Here is a 20,926-nt window from a genome sequence, read left to right on the forward strand (position 1 = left end):
CCATGGAGTCTATACAAGCAGAAAAAATGTACCGCTGCAAATGTCCGTCCTCCCTTATACACTCAGTTGTCGTAGCCGCCTTGGCCACCGCATCTCCGACCAACTGTACACCAAGCTCTTCAAATCAACCATAGGCCCGTTTTGACGTCTGTGATTCACTTCGTGCTTCCTTTGACCCTCTCCAGCATCGCCAGCACGCCATCCTCCCCCCTCTCCCTGACCCTCCTCCAATCCGTTTCATACACCTTCTTCACCAGACCCTCAAGCTCTCTATTCCACCGATCCTTCGCCATCTCCGCCAAGCCCATGGGAACTTCGCGATATGCAGGCTCCGGCTCTGGTTCCTTGGGCTCGTATAATCCGGCCAGGACTTGACGCTGTTGTCGTAGTAGCGCAGCTTGCGTGGTGCGATTCTGAGTATGTAGCGAGATGGTGAGGTATAGGACGGCAGAAGTGAGGGTTACACCTCCGAGCTGGGGATGAGAGTTAGCTGGAAAAGCGCAGACAAGGCAAATTGTTGGCTGGGTAGAGGCGGGGTGGGGCGACATACGAAGCCAGTTGTGAAGCCCATGGTTAAGCTTGCAGATGGCAAATACGCGGGATGTATGGGGGCTGAATGTGCATGCGCGTGGGTTCAACGGCTCCAGAGAGTTTTAATCGGCGAGACCTTACAGCAGTGAAGTGCAGGTCTTAGATGCGTAGGCGTTGTCGGTGGGGAGCTTTTTATCACAGAGGCAAGATAGTGTTCGGACCTCCGTGTGATGTCCAGCCTCCCGGACTTTGCGCGACCTGCAGTTGCCTAAAGCGGTAGTTTAGCATTTGGCCGTCGATAGTAGTCAGAACTGGCATGACCCCTCCTGTCGCCCACCGTCCCGCGTGCGCCTTACGATGCCCCAGACAAAACAAGGCACTGTACGATCACGGAGGATATGTGCTCAAGGCCTCAGAACTCAATTGGATAAGATGGTACAAGATCTAGAACACTACAAGCACCCCTGTAGCCTGTCAAGGATATATTGCTGGCCCAATCTTGGGGCGGCTAAGCCGACATGGACTGTAGTCAACAGCTGAACGCCGCGGGAAGAGTGGATGAATGTCATACAACTGCTACGTTATTCGGTAGCTTCATGCACATTACGCCAAGATTCTAAGCGGAACGCAGTCGAAATACCTCTGTTCGCATTCCAGGCCTTTTTTGACTAGTATTTGCGGAAACGAGTCGCCTACTTTAGTGGTGGTGTGTCTGCATAACAAGCTGCCATGAACCTCTCAGGATATCTATCGCCTGCTACCACTGCAGCCTCACATGCCTCACGAATCTTCTGCTCCTCATCCTTGCTCAACTGAACATGCAGACTGCCAATATTTTCATCCAGTCTCTCAATTCTCGTGGTACCAGGAATAGGGAAGATGTCGTCTCCCTGCGCCAGAAGCCACGCCAATGTAAGCTGGCCAGGCGTGACACTCTTCTTTTGTGCAATGGATGTGATTTGGTCCACGAGCTTCAGGTTCTTGGGGAAGTTTTCTGCGCTGAAGCGAGGGGCATAGCGGCGGAAGTCGCTCTCGTCAAAATCATCAGGGGACTTGATGGCGCCGGTCAACATGCCACGACTCAATGGCGAATAAGCGACAACCGCGACACCGAGCTCGCGGCATGTCCTGAGGAGATCGATTCGGGCGCTCTCAATGTCGAGTGCGAATGGTGAGTATTCTACCTGCACAGCAGAGATAGGATGGACCCTATGTGCGCGACGAAGTGTATCCGAGGATACTTCTGAGAGACCAAGGTACTTGATCTTGCCTGCTTTCTTGAGTTCGGCCATACCCTCGACTGTTTTTTCAATGGGCGTTTTCTGGTCGACACGGTGGCAGTAGTACAAGTCGACATGCTCAACACCGAGACGCTTTAGACTCTTCTCGATGGCTTGCTTAGCGTACTCTGGAGAGCTGTCAATTGCATGCTCTGGAGTCAACGCGAACTTTGTGGCCAGAAAAATGTCGTTTCGCTTGTCAGGATTGGCTGCGAACCACTTCCCTATCAGGTCTTCGTTGTCGCCGTAGCTAAAAATTGTCAGTTATGACTTGTCGAAAGAGAATCTATGTATAGCCAGGAGCAGAATAGTTACATGTCAGATGAATCCCAGAAACGTTCACCCGCCTTATGAGCGTGATCAAGAACGGCGAGGCGTTCGCTATCAGGCCTTGGGTCGCCATAGAAAGCGGACAGTCCCATCAAGCCGAATCCTAGGCGGTTGACTTGAGGACCTTCACGGCCAAGAGGAGCTGTTGGTAGAGACATTTTATAGAAGATCTCGCTGTGTAGTGGACGGTTGACACAATCGGTTGTGAACGCAGCGCCTGCTCAGTATATAAGCTCCGCATTGATGTCACTTCCCGAATCTCCGCGCTATGTCCAGGACTATTCGTCAGCTTAAGACCGTTAATTCCGCAAGCAAGTGCGGTGGCCTACTCTACTTGTGGTCGGGCGTTATGACATGACGTCGACGGAACACTGCCCCTTTGTGTGCAACATGTTGTAGGCTAACGAAACGGCCAGCTTTGAGTGGGAAAAGTACGGCGATGCATTTCTCTTCTGGAAGCTCCAGCCAACGAGGGATGCCATGTTCTCCGTATGAGCCGTGGCCCATGGGTTCTGATGTTGAAGAAGTTCAGGAAAAGGAGTGCTAACCTGTGGACGTGGGGTCTAATTCGGTGTAGCGTAGCCTCTTGAGCTTATCGATAGGTTGCGACCACTCAGACGTCAGACGTCAGATCATTCTGACCCCGATAGCGCAGCCTTGCAACATCATCGCATTTGTCATGCTGGAGCTACATCGTCGAGATCTGATACTACTACCCATGCTTCCTATGTCCCGATTTGTGTCTTGAATATCATCCACGTAAAGCTCCAATCAACATGCCTGTCGAGATCCACAACCTGCAGCTTCTGGATCTCAAGCCGGTACAACACCAAGTCCACGAATCTATGGCACTAGATCCTTTCGCCTTAAATGGCCACCATGACGATGACAACATCCATATTCTCCTATGCGCATCAGGCTCCGTCGCTACAATCAAGATCCCTAATATCATAAACGCACTCGCAAAGCACAAGAACGTGAGAATCCGCCTCATTTTTACCACAGCGGCGCGCAGCTTCCTTCAAGGCCAGAGCGAGGAGCAACCCTCCATAGAAGATATCGAAGCATACCCAAATGTAGATGCAGTATACTTTGACGAGGACGAGTGGCGCGAGCCGTGGAAGCGGGGCAACAAGATTTTACACATTGAGCTGCGGCGCTGGGCAGATATCATGGTCATCGCACCACTCAGTGCAAATGAGCTTGCGAAAATTACCCAAGGTTGGTCTGACAATTTGCTCCTCTCTGTTGTGCGTGCATGGGACACCACTGGTTTGATCGATCCAGTGAGAGATATACCAGGCGTGCAATGGCCACAGCAGGAGGGCGTACCAAAGAAGAGGATACTCGTTGCGCCGAGCATGAACACGGCAATGTGGTTCCAGCCTATTACGCAAAAGCAGGTGCAGGTATTGAATGAAGAATGGGGACTCAAGAATGGAGGCTGGTTTGAGGTGTTGCAGCCCATGGAGAAAGAGTTGGCATGTGGCGATGTCGGTGGCGGTGCGATGAAGGATTGGAGAGAAATTGTTGGTGCGCTGGAGGAGAGACTGGGTCTAAGCAGTGGTACTGAGGACACGCGTTGATGTACCTCTTACCACATGGAATATTCACTCTGAGCCATGGACCTCCGAACTCATTCAAACTGTACAATATCGAAATCCTGGTTTCGGTGTGGTCAACATCTCCGCGCTCACTATCAAAACAACGTCATTCCCCTCAATTCGCACGCTTGTTACATACTTTGTAGCCCGTCTTTGGATCCTCTGTGTATACATGGTCAATATTTGTACGCAAGTGGAGCGATTTTCGCGCTTGATGCGTTAAGGTTGTACAGTTCTAGCAACCGCTTAGGTGAAAGCCAAAACGACCTCAAGAGCCGTGTTGGGCAAAGATATCAACAATTCTATCTTCATTGGACGATCGGCTCTGCGGTACTACTAGCCTTTCTGTGCAAGGGAACCTTGGTAGATCGACCCACGACTGATTGATGATCAATACGTATATCTAGGCAAAAAAAAAGTGCAAAAGAGCAGTCGACCCGAAGGTCGTGGTAAGGGCCCCGCCACGCCACTTAAGATGGCCGTCTCACACGTTCCGATATGACCTCCCCCCTTTATGTATCGAACCCGGGACCCATTGAATATGAATCTGTGAGCCTCAACCCAACAGGCAAGGATGGCATCACTGGGGTACCCATTGCTGAGGATGTTTTTGATGAAAGAATAATATTTCTTTCAATCTATATACTCCAAGATATCAGACTTTGTGTCTAGGTTGTATTAAGTGATGCGTGATAGGATACGGTTTCGAGCGTTTGTTGTCGCGACTGCCAAAGGCCCTATCACCGAGACAAATTAACAGGCAACGAAAACGAGGCGCGTGCGGCGACAAGCGTCTTATGTTCGCAAACCGCACGTCAATTCCTCATCCATAAACTTGCGCTTCCGCTGGGCCTATCTTCTATTCTGTCACGTCATGTTCCGGCACTCTACAGCCTCAACGAGGGACTCGTCGACCAATTTGACAGTCACGGTACCACCTCAGCCTACTACAATACCGGTAATGTCCAGTGCAGCAACAAAATTCGATAAGACAAGCTCAATGATTACCAGCTTGAAGTCAACGGTATGTGCTGAACCCTTCTTCTCTACCTCTACGCTCAATACTAAGTCTCAGCTCCAGGGCTCACACGCCAAGTCCAAGATTAATGGATTAGGTAACAAGCACGCTGCCAGAGCTACCAAGGCGACATTGAAAAACAGAATAGCCAAATACCAAGAAAACTTGCGGCGCGCCGTCGCCAACCTTACAAACATCGACGAACTACCCCAACCATCAGCGTCGAAACCCACCTCATCCACACCCAACGCAGACGCTTCACCAGCTGCACGACCACACCCGACCCTCACAGCTTGCGACTTCGAACTTGGCGGCTCCCTCGGCCGTGGCAAGTTTGGACGTGCCTCTCTCGCCCGTCACATCAACATAAACTACATCTGCGCCCTCAAGATCATCTCAAAAGCGCAATGCGCATCTGCCTCCGAAGAAAAGTTGATCCGACGCGAATTAGAGATCCATCAAAACCTTGCTCACAAGAACATCCTTAAGCTTGTCTCATGGTTCCACGACGACAAGAGTATATACTTAGTCCTTGAATACGCAGCAGGCGGTAGTCTCTACTCACGGTTGAAGAAGCAACCCAAAGGCCGATTCGACGAAAAGACCACCGCAACCTTCATCGTACAAATCGCCCTAGCACTGCGCTACATGCACTCCAAGAACATCATCCATAGAGACATCAAGCCTGAAAATAACCTCCTAGGTCTACAGTCTGACATCAAACTTGCAGACTTCGGGTACCGGTACAGTGTGCACTCTGAGTCTGGTCTGCGGTCTACCGTCTGCGGCACACTAGACTACCTGTCCCCTGAAGTCGCGCTCATGCTGTTAAAGCCAGGAAAGAGCGAAGAGTACTATACCAAAGCGATTGATCAGTGGAGTTTGGGTGTTCTGACGCATGAGCTGCTCACGGGGAGACCACCGTTTGAGACAAAGAGTGGTAAAGCGAAGCGGAAGAAGATTGCGAGGTTCAATGGAAAGGGGTTGAAGTTTCCGGGACACATCAGTCAGGGGACTGAAGAGCATATCAAAGAGGTAAGGGCTTCGGACCAGGAAAAATTACCTACCTGCTTGGATAATCCACTGCTTCTGACTAATGGAGAGAACAGCTGCTCAACCTTGATGCGGAGAAGCGAATCAGCCTAAACGATGTGCTAAGACACCCGTGGATTGTAAGGAATGTTGCCAAGTCTGGTTAGCCAGGCTTGCAATGATATGAGTAGGTGCGCAAGAGGGTTGGCTCCGTGATCGAATTGCGCGACGATGATTTAGGCCGCCTCATAGATAGGCTTGCATCGCTCGCAGCATGTCTACATGAACATGCTCAGTCATCCCTGCACTTATTCCCTGTAATAATTGGCCGGATATTAAATTGACCTTCGGACGGAAAGTTGATTGAGTTTGTAGTTCAAAGTGGATTACCCAAACGGGTAAGCTGAGTATCATTGCTTACACCCCGACGATCGATCCGCTCCCCTAAGGTATGGCTCGAAGGATTCTTGTCATCTCTAATCATCTCAAGTACATGCTTAGATCTGTGTTTTGCTTGTTGTGTCGACAAAGAGTAGTCAGGTTAGTACGGATTCTAGAAAGAGTGGGATATAACCCGTGAGCTATGGGTAATTTGATGCACAGCAGCGCATGGTTCAGGTGCAACAGAAACAAGAGGTGGCTCTTTGATAGCCCGTGAGGAACTGTCTAATTCGCACCATGATGAGCCCGTAAGCGATGACACTCGTTTGGTCGCAGATACCGGTATGCTCCGCGATTAGATATCTGGACTCCTTGTCCTCGCGAACAACTACTGCTACCATAGATTATCATCATAAATTATCATCGGCTTGTTCCGCAACACCGTAACTAATTGCTCAAGTAAGTTGTGTGATTACTCAAAGATCTACCCATGACAACAGCTGCCTCCAACATTCGGACCGAGTGCTTAGCCGCATTGCACGGCTTATCTGAACGTCAATCCGACTCACCACAATCAATCACTTTCAATTATCAATACATTATCGCCCTTCTTTTCAGGCCCAGGGGATGTTGAATGGAATATACGGTCCTTTCATGTATTGCCTGGGGCTTAGTCGCACACCCGATGGAAGCGGCTGAAAAGTTCGTCAGCACGGAAGGCTTGAATCCTTTCGGAAGTCCTGATGTAGCTGGTGGTGGCTATGGAGAAGCGGTGGCGCTCCTTGGCGAATGATCTTGTGGCTGGTTCGTTGGACTTGGATTTGATACAAGTGCTGTGCTACGTAGGGGCTGCTTGGGCGGCCTGGCTGTCTGGAGTGATGACTCTGGTGACCAAGGTCATTTGGGAGAGTGATGCAGTCAGAAACCTTCCAATTACCACCCAATATTCTAGTTAGACCCAGGTATTGATTCATTACTTGTCGTTCGTTGGATACAGTCGAGTCATAACTAATCCCTTTGGCAGTGCGGCTGAGTTGCTGCGCTGTCAAACCTTGTTTCAGACTATTGTGAGAAGTCTCGCTCACCGGTGAAACAATGTAGCTAAAGCTGACTGCAGGGGCTATTTGTTTGTTCTCCTGAATATAGACAGACGTACAATCTTTCATCTGATAGATGGCCTCGAAAACCAGCTTTGATTATCCTGCAGAGGACACGATAGGGTATGTCTCTGCTGGCAATGCCTTCTCCTGCAACCTACCGGTACGCGCATTGTAATGCGAAAGCTGGAGCTTATGCATGTGAAGCTGCTTTGGAGAGCGTCCATCCCTTCTCTCTCAGCCTATTTTCCAACAATACCCCAATAGAGAATATTGAAGGCTTTCTTTGATGCGCCCGGTGTAGGCCGTGTAGTCAAACATGGGTCGTTTACCGAGAGCCCCACCCTCAGCTTTCCGGGAACGGAAGTGACAGTGGCATCTTCCCAAAACATCAACTTGTGCCTCACGCAAGCATCCTCAACAGCTGTTAGCTACACACATCTGCCTACAGAGTCAAGAAACCGAGAAAATCGAAAAAGCCTTCTTCTTGCCATGTAACCTTTGCCCCGATCTACGGATGTTACCTATCACGAATCCCTGCACCGGTCAGGCGGCCGCTGTTGTGGTTCTTTGCTGGCCAACGCGCCTGTACGGTAACAATGGCTTCCTGTACTCATCCGACGTGCTTGAACTCATTTGTTCTCGCGCTGCAGCTAAATCAACTACAGACTGTGCAGAGCAAAATGTTAGTGCAAAGGGTTGGGCAGATGCATTTGTATTTCTTGTTTGCAATTGGACAGGCAATCCACCAGCCTCAATCCACTCCTAGGCTGTGTTCAATTACACTCAGGTTATCCATCGTTTAATAGGTCTGCGACCGGCGTAGCGCCACCCTTGTGCGGCTCGGGCGTCCAGGACACTAAGCAAAAAGAGTAACAAACTGCTACATGCTCGCAACATAGGCTTTGCCTACTAGGTACCTATGTATATGAGATGGGCGCATCCTCGGGTCTCCAAGTGGAGGTCACACGAGCCTTAGTGGAACATCTTCTAGGGACACCAGGACTGTACCGGTATCCCTGACAGCATCCATTGTTCCTCCTCTTCATTCTTATTCATCCATAGCCTCTCCCACCTAGTGACTTTTCTCCCCTCATTGTACCGTCGCACTCAAAAAGAGGTTCAACGCGGGACCATGTACATGACATACAAACGTACTCTTATCCTGGCCTTGGCGACTCTGACTACAGCTCAAACGTCGACTACCAATGAGCCTTGTGCAGTCGTCGCTTCGAGCCTCAGCCTCAGCTCCTCCTCTGTTCCAGCCCAGGCAGCATATGACTGTCTAGAATCTGTCCCTGTGGACGTGGAGGGAGACTCACAGCTTATTGACGAACTCAAAATCGTATGGCAGTTCCAGTCTGAGCTTGGATGGTACAAGAATCCAGGCGAGGACTGGCCATATGGGCCTCTGGATGTTGAGGGGGAACTGGACAAGATTAAGAATAGTCTCAGCTCCTTCTCTAGCGAGTACGCCGTTCAATTGGCCATCCAGAACATCACAGTGCGCTCCGGCAATTTCCATTGGAACCACAGGCCCGACATCCTGCGAGTTTTCACGTTCCGCCGGCAGTTCAGAATAGCATCAGTTTCATCAGATGGCAAAGCTCTTCCAAAGCTATACATCTATGAGGATGTCGAGGCGCTTGCTGAAGGTAGCCCAGATGTCTCAGAGATCAGCGAAATCAATGGACAGAAGCCATACGATTACCTCAGATCGATTTTCTACTCACAGTTCATTGATTACGATGGGAAAATGAACTATATGCTCACCAAAGGCGACACCTCGCAAGAAGGCGCATTCACAGTCCAGCCGAAATTCGAGGGTAACAGCACTGATATTACCTGGGCCAACGGTACGACGGCTTCTGCCATCAATTTCGCGACAACAGAACATACTTCAGAGTTTTCTAACGTCACTGACGGCACCTCTTTTTTCGAGACTTTTTGTACGGGCGCTGTGAGTGGGGTTCAGACTCTCGAAGGCAACGCTAAGACAGCTGTGATTCCTCCTGCTCGCCTTGGGCCGATTCCGAATACTCCAACTGGCACTTATCACCGTCGGAACAAGCGCCAAAGCATTCCTAACAACACACCTTATCCTTCTGCGGTCGTTGAGATATCGACCGGTGGTCTTTCTGGTTACTTCTTGACTGGAAATGGATATGAAGACATTGCGGTACTCAAGATTCTTTTATTTTACGACCCTCAATCGCGCAACGAGACCGAATTTAATCACGAATTCCAGGCTGCTATCAAGTCCTTTATCAGCCAATGTATCAGCGAAAATAAGAAAAAGCTCATCATCGATCTCCGCGAGAATGGCGGTGGTGCCACAAACCTTCTGATAGATACGTTCATGCAGCTGTTTCCTACTTTGGATCCTTTCTCTGGTCAGCGTTATCGCGCTAACGACGCATGGAACAAGATTGGGAGTGCTGTCGACGAGGTCTACAGCAGCCCTGATTTTGCCAAAGAATATCAAGATCCTGCAGGAGAAGCCATGGAAAATTCGAACGTTTTTCGCTTCTGGTCTTGGTGGCAATTCAGGACTGCAGAGGGCGAAAATTTCAACAGTTGGGACCAATTCAATGGACCTCTTGACCTCAACTCTGACAAGCTCACCGCGACAATGCGGTATAACGTAAGTCTCGTCTCGTCCTTACCAAACCTTCTTTCTTTTACTAACAACTGAAATAGTACTCTGATTCCAATCAAGTCTCAATCCGACCTGAAGGCTTCGACTTTGTCACTGGTGACCGACCGAGCCCGTTCAATGCATCTAATGTTGTCATGTTCACGGACGCGCTCTGCGGCTCCTCCTGCGCCTCATTCCACGAGGAGCTTAAGAACATTGCCGGCGTAAAGGCTGTCACCGTGGGTGGCTTGCCAGAAAACAAGCCCATACAAACCGTAACCGGCAGCAAGGGCGGCGAAGTCATTCCACTCTTCAATTTTCCACTCTTCGCCATGGTGACCCTCGACATGACCTCTCAGCTCAACCTGTCTTCCATAGAGGAGGATGACGACAGTCTGTTTGCTCTTGCCAACGCCGAGCAGGTTAAGACCCGTGTCGGTGATAGTCTCTCGCGTATCCAGTCGCAAGACCAAATCCGGAAAGGCGACAAGACCGCCACACCCCTCCAATTCATCTACGAAGCCGCTGATTGCAGAATATTTTATACTGCAGAGACTTTTGCGGATCCAGATGCGGCGTGGAAGCAAGCGTGGGATGCATTCCAGGACGACTCAAAGTGTGTAGAGGGCTCGACTGGACACAAGAGTTCGATCTCTGGGGGTTACAAGCCATATGGCGCGGGGCCATTGAAGGCTGAGGATCAACCTGCTAAGCTGCCGACTGGATATGGAAATGGCAATGGTAACAAAAGTGGAGGTGGAGGTGGGAAGAATTCGGGCGCATCTGTGAATGTAAAGGCCAGCACGGCGTTGTTTGCTATTGCTGCTGTTGCCTTGGTGATGATTATGATGTAGATGAGTGATTAAGAGAAGAATATATACCACATGAATCACTGAGGATGTATCATTTCCTAATAAAGGGGCGTTGTATAGTGACTTGTCTATGAAGCTAGACGTACGACTTACTCCAACTTACACATGGTGAAACAGCTTCGCACTTCGATCACGCTTATCTAGGATATGTTTTTGTTCATTTCGTTCAGCATTTCCTTCAAATGACAAATTTTATCAGCACACACCGTCTCCACCAATTCGGCGACTCAAATCCCTTCTTTCGGCCTTCCATGATACTAACAGTCTGGAGGTCATTGATGAAGCGTTTAACATCATGCTGAAAAACACATCTGTACAAGATGTAATTGTCGAAAAGGGCTCATGAGGTTGTGATCTTCTCTTTACAAGACCTAACATAGGTATTCTAGCATCATTATCTCGCACCTGACTTTCATCGTTTACGCGCTCAAGTACTATTGGCTCATCAACGTGAGATGTAATTGCGGGGATTAGGTATGATGTTGTGTGAGGCCATAATGAAGTGGTGTTGTATTAACAGACCTTGGGCATATCCGGTTGAAGGTTCATGGGCATTCGCTGATTCCTTGGATGAAATAGCTGGTACACTGCTACCTCTGTAGCCCTCCTTTTTTCCATATTATTAAAGCCTTCGGTACCAAGGCCGCCTATATGATACCCTTGACATCAAACGATGCTAGAACATTTCTCCCACCAAGCAAAACGCCCTCAGCCAGGCCTCAAGACGACATCGCCAACACAAAGCACGACGTTTTTGAAAAACCGTCTCCACTCCAATGGGTCACCACTCGCCTTCACGAACCTCACCTCATTGTACCCTTGCCCGTCATACACTGCCTGCTCAATCACAACATGTCCATTGAGCCCCTGGCGCCGCCCATCCGCCATCTTGACACGGATACTCACGCTCCCGCTAGCTTCCGCCTCGACAATCTGGTCTTGTGTGAACAGCGGTGCAGGAACGCCTAAACGGTGCAGGGATTCGAGCAGCAAGGGAATGAGGAGACTGAGCGCATGAGGCGATATGAAGCGCGCCATGGAATACGAAGGCAAAACATCTGCGAATTTCCGCGCCGCTTGCGTAAAGGTGAGAGGCACGCCGGGGGTCAGGGAGAATTGCGTCATGCTGGGGTCATGGGAGAGCATGTCTTGTGTGGAAGGGGGTAGTTGTGACATCAGGGGTGTTGATGACAGGTAGAGTGTTTTGCGCTGGAGGTTGTCTGTGGGCTGGGAGGCAGAGAGACCGTCGTGCGAGGCGAGGCGGGGTGGACGTTCCCAGTCGAATGGGGTATCTGCGACGGGGGTTTCGGGCTGGGTGGAAGAAAGGAGGGTGATGGCGCTGGAGCGGTGAGGGTCCGAGTCGATGTCCATGGGGTCTTCTTGGGAGAAACCGCGCTGGGATGGGGTGGGTACGTGGGTGAAGTCGATGCGTAGTTGGGATAGCATTTGTGTGGCCAGGCCGACGGGGTTGGCGTTGTGGCCGCTCGGGGTGAGGTATGGGTTCGGTCGGGTGAACCAGGGGTGACGACGCACTTCGTCGAGAGTGAAGCGTTCTGTGGGATCAATCTTCAGCATGCCTCGAAGCAGGCTGATGATGGCAGGTGGAAGCTTTTGCCATAGTTCGTCGGTAGTGTGTCCGCCGGTCTCGACATATTCCTTATACTCCTCGCTCCGCAGCGTTGGCTCGTCCCATGGCGTATTTCCCACCAACAACACGAACAGCACGACACCGCAGCTCCAGACATCGCAGATGTTTGCCGCATAGCCCACGTCTAACACATCAGCTCTTTTACTTCGCCTCCCACTCACAATCTCTGGCGCAATGTATGGCGGACTTCCACACACGGTATTGCACAATCTCAACTGGCCATCCTTCTTGAACAGCGCGGCGAGCCCAAAATCACTAAGCTTCAAGTCTCCCTCGGCGCTCAACAGCACATTCTCAGGCTTGATGTCGCGATGCGCAACGCCCTTTGAATGCATATACGACACAGCACTGACCAACTGACTGAAGTACAGATGCGCAATGTCCTCGCCCACGCCCTCGTCGGCCTCTATCTTATCGAACAAGTCTCCACCCTCGGCTAACTCCATGGCGATCCATGTCCAAAGCGCATCTTCGCCGGAACCAAGCAGGTGGATGATGTTGGCGTGCTTACCGAGGTGTTTGTGAAGTATGATTTCCGTCTTGATCTGTTTGGGTGTGAGCCGGCCTTGCTTAAAGGCATGTTCTTTGTTGATGAACTTGATCGCAATGATTGGTTTCGGCGCATTGATGGGGACTGCTTTGCGGATACTGAGGAAGCTTGTCAGATCCTATCACAAAGTATACGATGCGATGCGACGCGACTTGACTCACGAAGCATATGCGCCTTGTCCGATGGTTTTGCTGACGAGCCGAAAAGGCAGATTGGACGGTAGTGGGGCAACCTGACTCCCAGGCGGCGCGGGCGCCATTGTCGCTGCACTTTGATTCAAGCGATCCTTTTTGAGATGATTGCAAACGTCGTTTCATCAAAGGTTCTGGGTGACTCCCAAATCTTCCAATGTCAGTTGTTGATAAATTCTGCTGCTGCCTTACCGGTATCCGTCGCGCCTCGACGCGTCCCCGTTCCGAAAACACGCGCACGAGCCACATTTCCCACGCGACACTCCCCGCAGCCGCCACGCCAACTCACGTGGCCGCGCGATGCAAATCGTTTCGCTGGTCCCAAACTGTCACATGCTTGATAAGGTTAGATATGTACATCATCTCGTGGCCTCATCTTCATCTCCCCGACTGTCCCAACGTGGACAAGAGATACCATGCTACCATGCAACGGGATGACGAGGGAACCATGAGTATGTACCTACCTCGCCAATGCCGATACAGTCTTACATCTTTCACTCCTTCATCGTACGATACGGGGCTTACTCGCCAACACGGAGTTTACTTATCTCGTGTGCAAGTGTCCCCCTTTAGCGTCTGTAAGCCGGCAACATGCCTGCATATACTTATCTGCGACTTTGCGGAACTTGGCCAAGGAATAAGTGGGTGAATGACATTTAAACCTAGGGAAAAAGTTTATGCACCTATGTTAACCGAGAACAGAATATTCATGTCACGCGTCAATAATCTGGCAAAGGCTAGTGGTATCAATGGCGGATAGAAGCGACTGCAGATGTCACAGCCGACGTACAGTACACACTCCAAGATCCTAAATTCGTATTCTGCAACGACGGCTCGGAAGATATCTCCGATTGAGAGTTACACTCGTTATTGAAGGACAGTGCATTGATCTGCTGGCGTCGGACGAATGATCTACTTTCTTCCGCATGTTGCAACGGCCCGTGGGCCCTGTGACTATCTGTCCTCGTTCAGGAACTTCAGAGGTTGCTGTCAGGGCGTCGGGGTACTATCTCCGTTGGTGCACATCAGCCGAGGCGTGGACCATGTTGCTGGAAACCGCGTGCACTGTCAGATCTCAGAACCTGGGTTTCCATGTGGTTGTGCAAAGAGCCATAAATTTCAGATTTCAGGAACCCTGAGGGCTCATGACATGGACCAGGGAATCGGATCTATATGTCGATCCGAGGTTTATAAGCAGATGGTAAGCAGATCATTTTCACCTCGAACGATCTTGGGCTGTGTATTTGCCACGGTGCCTGCCTTGGTATGTTAGCGACTATGAATACCAAGACACAGAGGACACGCAACGTCTCGTGTTTCAAGTCTAACGATCAATGGAATCAATGGGTGGGGTCATTTTTCAATTCTTCGATACCTAGCACAGTACTCCGATCCGAAAATGGAGAGGTCGCTTTCTCGAACGAGTAGTACGCGTACATCAAATTGGTCAGCAAAGGCTGATCACAGCACCAGAATGGACATCGGTCACGCGAACGAAAAACACTTTGTTAGTGTTCTTCGTCAGACTACGTTTCAAAATGTTGTAGACCATCCTTCCGCATATTCCGTAAGTACTTTAGAGCTATCGAGATTAGACTACTATGCCGTGAGCATAGACACTGCTTGAATTACCACATGTAGTAGTACAAGACCCACATCGCAAGACCCCTGTATTCCGAATCTAGATCATCCAATACATGTCCATCACCAGTACACAACACAGTTCCAGCCTCAACACCGGCCGCATCCAGCTCAATATCCGTCTACTGTACATCACACAAGCCATCTCCGTCCGGGACGGTCCCTCTCCGCCTTCACCCCCCATCCCGTTACGATCCCCCGGTCCATGCCCCCCAGAATCCCCCACACAGCCCAAACCCCCAACTCCCAATGTCCGCATCTACATCCGATCCGTCCACCGCGCATCTCCGCCCACCACCCCGCCCAGCAATTGCCCCCAACCAAGCCAACCTAAACCAAACCTCGTCTCCTAAAACTCTTCCTCACACAGGCATGAATATGTCTCGGACCCTCTACCCCACCCCAGACTTGACCCAATCACAAACACCGGATCGTAACCCGAACATCTATTCATACTCATGCTTCCTCTCCCACCTCTCCAAACACACGTCCTAGGTATCTATAAAGTTTCAAAACATGACACGGTGCAGCTCCCCCCTCCCCCACTACCCCAGTCTATCCAAGCCAGACAAGGCAACAAGACACGCGCCAAAAAAAAAACACAAGTCCTTCCCAAGATCAAGCTGCACAGGTGATGATCGTAACATGTACCGCGGTACACAGGGTATAACAGCCAGCCACGCGAGACTCCCACACTAACATAAGGTCTCACGCAGCATGTAGTCCCCCGTACCTTGTACGTGTGCAGTGCAAGCAACGGCAGAAGGAAGCAAAACCAAACGCCAACACTGCACGGCAACAACACCTCCACAAAACCAGGAAGCCCAGTCTACCCCATCCCCATATGTATGACCTCTTGGCAGGTATAGCAAGCTTACCTACTGTACCTACAATCGCTTGAATGTGGAAACACCCACGCGAGACAAAGTGGGCCTGGCACGTTTTGACGGGGTGTGGGGTAGAGGTGGTCCGATTGTATGTGTTTGTATGTACTGCGATTTGTTATAGTGTGGTGCTCGCACATACATGCACACATAAACATGATATGGCATGACATGGCATGAAGGCATAACTACACCCCATTTTAACCCTCCATCCCATTCCCCAACCCCGCCTCAAGCAAACATCCAGCAAGTGCCCGAAAGGCATCGGCATGATAACGGGACGATGAAACCAAGGATCATGGATTTCCAAAATCTTGCAAGTTTGGGAGACGAAGACAGGACTTGGGGCGAAGTGGAGTGCAACGTAGTGTAGTATAGTACATCACAGTACATCACACTAGAATCCTTTCTCCCGAGCTTTTGATACTAGCACTACAAGTGTAATGACACTACTAACATATATACACAAGCATTCCGTCCCCTCCGCCACCCGCAACAAACCCAAGCGCCTCATCAGAGGCATTTGCGTTTCGGCCCGTTGCCGTTTCCTCTTCGGGCCGCGAGGCAGACGGATGGGTGAGCGGCGGGTAGTCAGAGTGAGAAGATGAGAAAGATGAGATGAGATGAGAAAAGAAAAGAAGAAGCCTATCATTTGGACGGCAGGGCGGCGGGGACGGCGGCCTTCCTTCCTTTGTTCTAGAAGGGGGCGGGAGAGGGGGTAATCTTTGCTTATACTAGGAGGAGGAGGGGTTTGTAGAGGGTTTGACAGAAGGCGGGGGCGGGTTGGGCTGGCAAGAAGGAGAGGATTTGATTAATTCTCCGCTGTGGCAGAGGGTGGTTTCGCGTGTGTTGATTGTGCGTAGTTGAATCGAGCAAGTGTGGCTGGGTATTTTTAGGGCCAAAAAAAAGAAGAAGAGAAGGGAGGGATGTGAAGATCTAGAGGGGTCGAAGCCTGTGATCGGATCAGATTTGAGCGGAGCAAGGTTCATGGGTTGGGTTCAAAATAGCCATTGATTGTAGTGCCCTATTGAGTGGACGGAGGAGGGTATCTTTGGAGATAAGCTCGTATTATCTAGGGGTAGAACGTCCGAACAGACACCTACTCCTCATCCATGCCGCCCGCTAGACACCCAAAAACCATCGTCCATTCTTAGCGAGAACTAAACCGAAAAAAAAGTGTCTATCCAAGCTTCGTATGATCCCTGAATATGGTTTGGTCGTCGTAAGCTCAATGGTCGCGCGTGTGTACAGCTGCCCAAAATAACCCCTGGATTCATGCCTTGATCAACCCGACCGCTATAGGCTATCCAAGTAACCCATGCATTGCCATCTTGGCGATCGTCATGACAGTTGCGTGGCTTTTTCACCTCGTCAACCATCAGGCATTTCCAAATCCGTGCCGTAATCGAAAAAATGTTTCCACATACCCAAGAGAGGCCAGGAGCAATACCGGGTCGAGCTCCCGATTAAATTCAAAGGAGTTGGCGACGCCGTCCATTGTGACGCGTTATGCTGTACACCGGACAGCAGAGTTTGCCGTGAGAGAAGCCAAAATCGAGCGACCCTGAGAAGTGAAAGAGAATAAAACATAGAAGATGAATCAAAATCCACAGACGGCCACCCTAATGCTGATGGCTTTGACCTGGCCGATATAACGCCGTAATCTAGTGCAAATGCATGAGGTTAAATGTCGGGGAGAATAAAGCCTGTGAACCAGACAGAAACGAATCCAAGGTAGAGAGATATCCGAAGTCAGTCTTGTTGCCCCAATGGTTTCAAAGCGTTTGGTTCACTGCTTGTACGTGTTCAAGCAATTTGCGTTGGCCGTGATGATACGGGAGATGCGGCGACGTAGGACTGTGCAGCGGCAGCATCCAGGCCTCGGAGCTGAGGTGCGTACTTAGGGTGCTTGATGAACTTGGGTACAGAGTCCTGGTGAAGGTTAGAGCATATTCTGCAGTCGATATCGTTGGAGACGTACACTTGACATCAGCTTGAAGATTGAATTCTGGGCCTTCTCAAAAAGAGAAGCGACTTCATTCAGACTTTGCAGCATGGCAGCATCGTCGCCGACTGCACGAGTCATCCGTGTAGCTAGTTGCGTGCGGAGACCGTGGTCGATGTTGAGCTCATTTGGCGATCCTGGTGCTAAGAAAGCGTTGTACAAACCTGTGTTTGTCAGCAGCTGTGTCAAGAGCTAGGAGCGTGTTCACTGACCATACGCAGCAGCGAGCGTCTCACGAATTGTCTCCACCTTGTTCTCGCCCTTGTCGTTGATTGCTTGGCGATATTGTCTATTGAACTCTTGCACTTCGAGGTAGAATGACAAGTTCTCCTCACACATGGTCTCCTTCAAGAATTCGCGATACAAGAGTCGCCAGGATGGATTGCGGATAATGACGTTGGTGCGATTACTATTCGAGTCACGAGTGACACCGTCTCTTGACTTGGTTACCACTTCATTGGCAGTGGGGATATCTTCTATCGTCCATCCAGCTACACGCTCACCGTGCGGAGTGATGAAGTAGTGCACATTCTTGACAGGCAGGAAAGTATGCTCCGAGTTGCGAGGATCAACAGGAGCAATGAGCTTGAGCTGCAAGAAAAGCGAGCCGATTTCGACAGATTCTCGTGGGTCGACCATGGTGGTACAGTCCATCAGCCACTGGGCAGCATTGCGTCCATGGAATGTGTATTCGAATTGGCGGCTGCTCGTAGGTCGGTGCTTGACAAGTTTGACGCCTACGTCACACTTGGAAAACTCATGAATGGAGTCGGCATCAGAGGAAGCCTCATTCGCGGTTGTACCAACGAAGCGACGGAAGAGAATCTCCACGGTTTGCTCATCATGATGCAGCTTGTCGTTTTCCAAGTTGCGCTCGAGAATGACGAGTTGGTGCGGGTTTCTCTGGGAATCAATCACGGCCTTTACATGGGCAGACTGGATACCATTGCGTGTACAGAAGCGCTCCAGGATATGGATACCCTTGGGCGTTAATTGCCAGACTGAACTCTTGTTGGTGAAGTCGGTTTTGCCTTCAACGGACTCAATGAATTTCGCTTCGAGGAACTTTTGGCACACGGAGCGAGCCATCTCTTTAGCCATGGAGAAGGTGGTGGTCGTGGTGGTAGTGACAACACGTGATGCATCCTTGGGGTCGGGCATGCGATTTGATTGGGAGAATTTGAGCGACCCCAGATTTGTAATGGCCTCGTCAGAGGTGAAGGTATAGTCGATCATCCTGAAGCGCACACGGTGGGGTGTGAGAGGTAGCGAGACCATGAGGGTAGAGAAGAGATCCTTGAAGTCCTGATTCTTGGGTTAGATACGAGTCTCGAGCGAGGTATTGCCTCCTGTCATCCACGTGGGAAGCTCAAGAGAGAGCAATACAGAATCGCTAGAAGTTTGAAACCGAGCCTAATCGAATACTCTTGCAAGGGGGTGAGCGGCAAGCTTCCATTGACACAGATCAACACGTGAATGTGAAGGCCAACACGCACCACTCGTCGCCACGCCAAAAGTAATGCATTCCAGCGTAGAGAGCCTTTGGGACAAACATATCAAGGGCGTCTTGGCAGTCAATTGAAATGATTGAAAATCGTGTCCCTGCTGTAGCTCACCCACTCACCCACCCTTTCGCCTCCGACACGCCCACGCTTCTGACAACTGGGGAAACAGATGCGGCGAAAAAAGAAAGAAAGTCCAGACTCACCCTCGTGTACGGCCTTTCATCATCCGTCATGCGCAATAAGCGCGAACTGGTTTGATGCATCTTGTCGAGTTGCTTGGTGGGCACAGATTGCGTCGGTTCCACCTCTTCGCTGATGACGTTGGGCTCGCGGGCGTCGGCGACGGAGCTGCGGACGAGCGGCGAATCGTCAGGACCACGTGAGATGGAGACGGAGGGCCTGGGGGCACCGGTGGCGAGGAAGGGGGACTCGACAGGAATGTTGTTGTTGTTGTTGTTGTTGTTGTTGCTGCTGTTGCCCTTTGTGTTGGTTGACGGCCAGCGGACAAGCTCGCGGCTGCCTTTACGGAGGAGGGGAAAGCGCGAGAGGGTGTAGCGCCTGCCGGAGTGGGCGGAGCGCAAGGAAGGTGCAGACGGGGTGGTGCTCTTGCCAGCACTGGGGGTGAGGGGAAGAGCGTCTGGGTCAGCGTAAGGTGCTCGGTTGGGCCTCTGGTAGCGCTGGTCGTGATAGACGTCGTCGGTGGAGGGGAGGGGCTCGTTTTGGTGGTCGCCGCTTGTGGGTAGACGGTGCAGGGAGGAGGAGGAATCGTCGAGGGTGACAGCAGAGGCAGCAGCAGCAGCAGCAGCAGGAGCAGCAGGAGCAGCAACAGCAGCAGCAGCAGCAGAGACAGATAGAGGAATGAAGGGAGGCAGCGTCTCAAGGGACATGGCCGTCAGAGTAGTAGGATGCTGGCGGAGGAGCAGCCTGCGACCTCGCTGAAGGGCGAAGTGTGGGTACCCTAGCCAGGATAGGCCTTCCAGCTTTCTTTGGTGCGCTGCCTGGGGGTCCGTGGCCAGTGCAGACTTGCAGACTGGACTGAGTCTTCTGCCGCCCAAGCAGCGCATGCCCAGCAAGCACACACACACCACATACCACACACCACACACACACCGCCCGCCCGCCCGTCCACCGCCCACCGAAGACAGCCAGCATCCATGGCGGCGCCGGCCTATGGCCAAAGCATGCTTGCTTGGGGGGAGTGGTGGGGAGGGGGGAGAGGGGGGGGGGGTGCGGCCATGACAAAGGCACTAGCCACGAGGGCAATAGCGCGCGTGCGAGACACATGGCGGCATGCACGCCCACGACCGCATGGGAATAACATGGCGGCGCCCACGAGGCATCCCTGCATGGCGGAGTCCTTCCTGCCGCCCCCTGTGCCTCGTGAGACGCTGCCGAAAAGGCGACAGAGGCCGCATCGCCGAAAGGAAGGAGGGAGGGAGGGAGAGAGGGACCGTCCGCTGGGCCTGCTCAGTCACAGCTCAGTCATCAGCCATCAGCCACCAGTCATTCCATGCCATCACCACCATCACCATTCCATCACCTGCGAATGATGCAATCCATCAAAGTACCTACCACCCACACCCACACTCACGCTTGAAGTCACTACCAATACTCTAGTACTATTATGGCCCAAGATACCACTGGTTGCGACTGTAAACCGTAGATATACCATGGCATGGATACATACTGTGTACTCACCCTAAGCCATGGACGATGCGT

General features: G+C 51.2%; 9 protein-coding genes across 9 annotated transcripts; 4 read left to right on the forward strand and 5 right to left on the reverse strand.

Annotated features, from left to right (window-relative positions):
* Positions 1-155: 155 nt before the first annotated feature.
* On the reverse strand, positions 156-548 carry IAQ61_000345 (uncharacterized protein; the record flags this gene model as incomplete). Its single annotated transcript, XM_003835481.2, has 1 exon — positions 156-548. One exon carries the CDS (start codon positions 546-548, stop codon positions 156-158), a length of 393 nt encoding a protein of 130 aa, XP_003835529.2.
* Positions 549-1,223: 675 nt separating this feature from the next.
* On the reverse strand, positions 1,224-2,299 carry IAQ61_000346 (uncharacterized protein; the record flags this gene model as incomplete). Its single annotated transcript, XM_003835482.2, has 2 exons — positions 1,224-2,061; positions 2,127-2,299. The coding sequence occupies 2 exons, from the start codon at positions 2,297-2,299 to the stop codon at positions 1,224-1,226; spliced, it is 1,011 nt and encodes a 336-aa protein (XP_003835530.2).
* Positions 2,300-2,917: 618 nt separating this feature from the next.
* Positions 2,918-3,727, forward strand: IAQ61_000347 (uncharacterized protein; the record flags this gene model as incomplete). The annotated part of the gene is made up of 1 exon (XM_003835483.2): positions 2,918-3,727. One exon carries the CDS (start codon positions 2,918-2,920, stop codon positions 3,725-3,727), a length of 810 nt encoding a protein of 269 aa, XP_003835531.2.
* An 892-nt stretch (positions 3,728-4,619) lies between these two features.
* On the forward strand, positions 4,620-5,909 carry IAQ61_000348 (uncharacterized protein; the record flags this gene model as incomplete). The annotated part of the gene is made up of 1 exon (XM_066094635.1): positions 4,620-5,909. One exon carries the CDS (start codon positions 4,620-4,622, stop codon positions 5,907-5,909), a length of 1,290 nt encoding a protein of 429 aa, XP_065955488.1.
* A 937-nt stretch (positions 5,910-6,846) lies between these two features.
* On the reverse strand, positions 6,847-7,342 carry IAQ61_000349 (uncharacterized protein; the record flags this gene model as incomplete). Its single annotated transcript, XM_066094636.1, has 4 exons — positions 6,847-6,990; positions 7,154-7,213; positions 7,262-7,287; positions 7,333-7,342. 4 exons carry the CDS (start codon positions 7,340-7,342, stop codon positions 6,847-6,849), a joined length of 240 nt encoding a protein of 79 aa, XP_065955489.1.
* Positions 7,343-8,408: 1,066 nt separating this feature from the next.
* On the forward strand, positions 8,409-10,765 carry IAQ61_000350 (uncharacterized protein; the record flags this gene model as incomplete). Its single annotated transcript, XM_003835487.2, has 2 exons — positions 8,409-9,917; positions 9,974-10,765. 2 exons carry the CDS (start codon positions 8,409-8,411, stop codon positions 10,763-10,765), a joined length of 2,301 nt encoding a protein of 766 aa, XP_003835535.2.
* Positions 10,766-11,348: 583 nt separating this feature from the next.
* On the reverse strand, positions 11,349-13,291 carry IAQ61_000351 (uncharacterized protein). Its single transcript, XM_003835488.2, has 2 exons — positions 13,143-13,291; positions 11,349-13,079 (listed from the first exon to the last, which is right to left on the reverse strand). Exons 1-2 carry the CDS (start codon positions 13,238-13,240, stop codon positions 11,492-11,494), a joined length of 1,686 nt encoding a protein of 561 aa, XP_003835536.1. The 5' UTR covers positions 13,241-13,291; the 3' UTR covers positions 11,349-11,491.
* Positions 13,292-14,556: 1,265 nt separating this feature from the next.
* Positions 14,557-15,308, forward strand: IAQ61_000352 (uncharacterized protein; the record flags this gene model as incomplete). The annotated part of the gene is made up of 2 exons (XM_003835489.2): positions 14,557-14,739; positions 14,817-15,308. Coding segments are annotated over 2 exons (675 nt in total), but the record flags the coding sequence as incomplete, so codon positions are not given.
* Positions 15,309-16,044: 736 nt separating this feature from the next.
* IAQ61_000353 (uncharacterized protein) lies at positions 16,045-20,668 on the reverse strand (the record flags this gene model as incomplete). The annotated part of the gene is made up of 7 exons (XM_066094637.1): positions 16,045-16,899; positions 17,125-17,629; positions 17,679-17,866; positions 17,915-19,007; positions 19,411-20,237; positions 20,318-20,375; positions 20,456-20,668. Coding segments are annotated over 6 exons (2,505 nt in total), but the record flags the coding sequence as incomplete, so codon positions are not given.
* Between the last annotated feature and the right edge of the window lie 258 nt (positions 20,669-20,926).

The sequence above is a fragment of the Plenodomus lingam genome (assembly GCF_022343315.1).
Source record: "Plenodomus lingam strain CAN1 chromosome Unknown contig_1, whole genome shotgun sequence".
Lineage (NCBI taxonomy): Eukaryota > Fungi > Ascomycota > Dothideomycetes > Pleosporales > Leptosphaeriaceae > Plenodomus > Plenodomus lingam.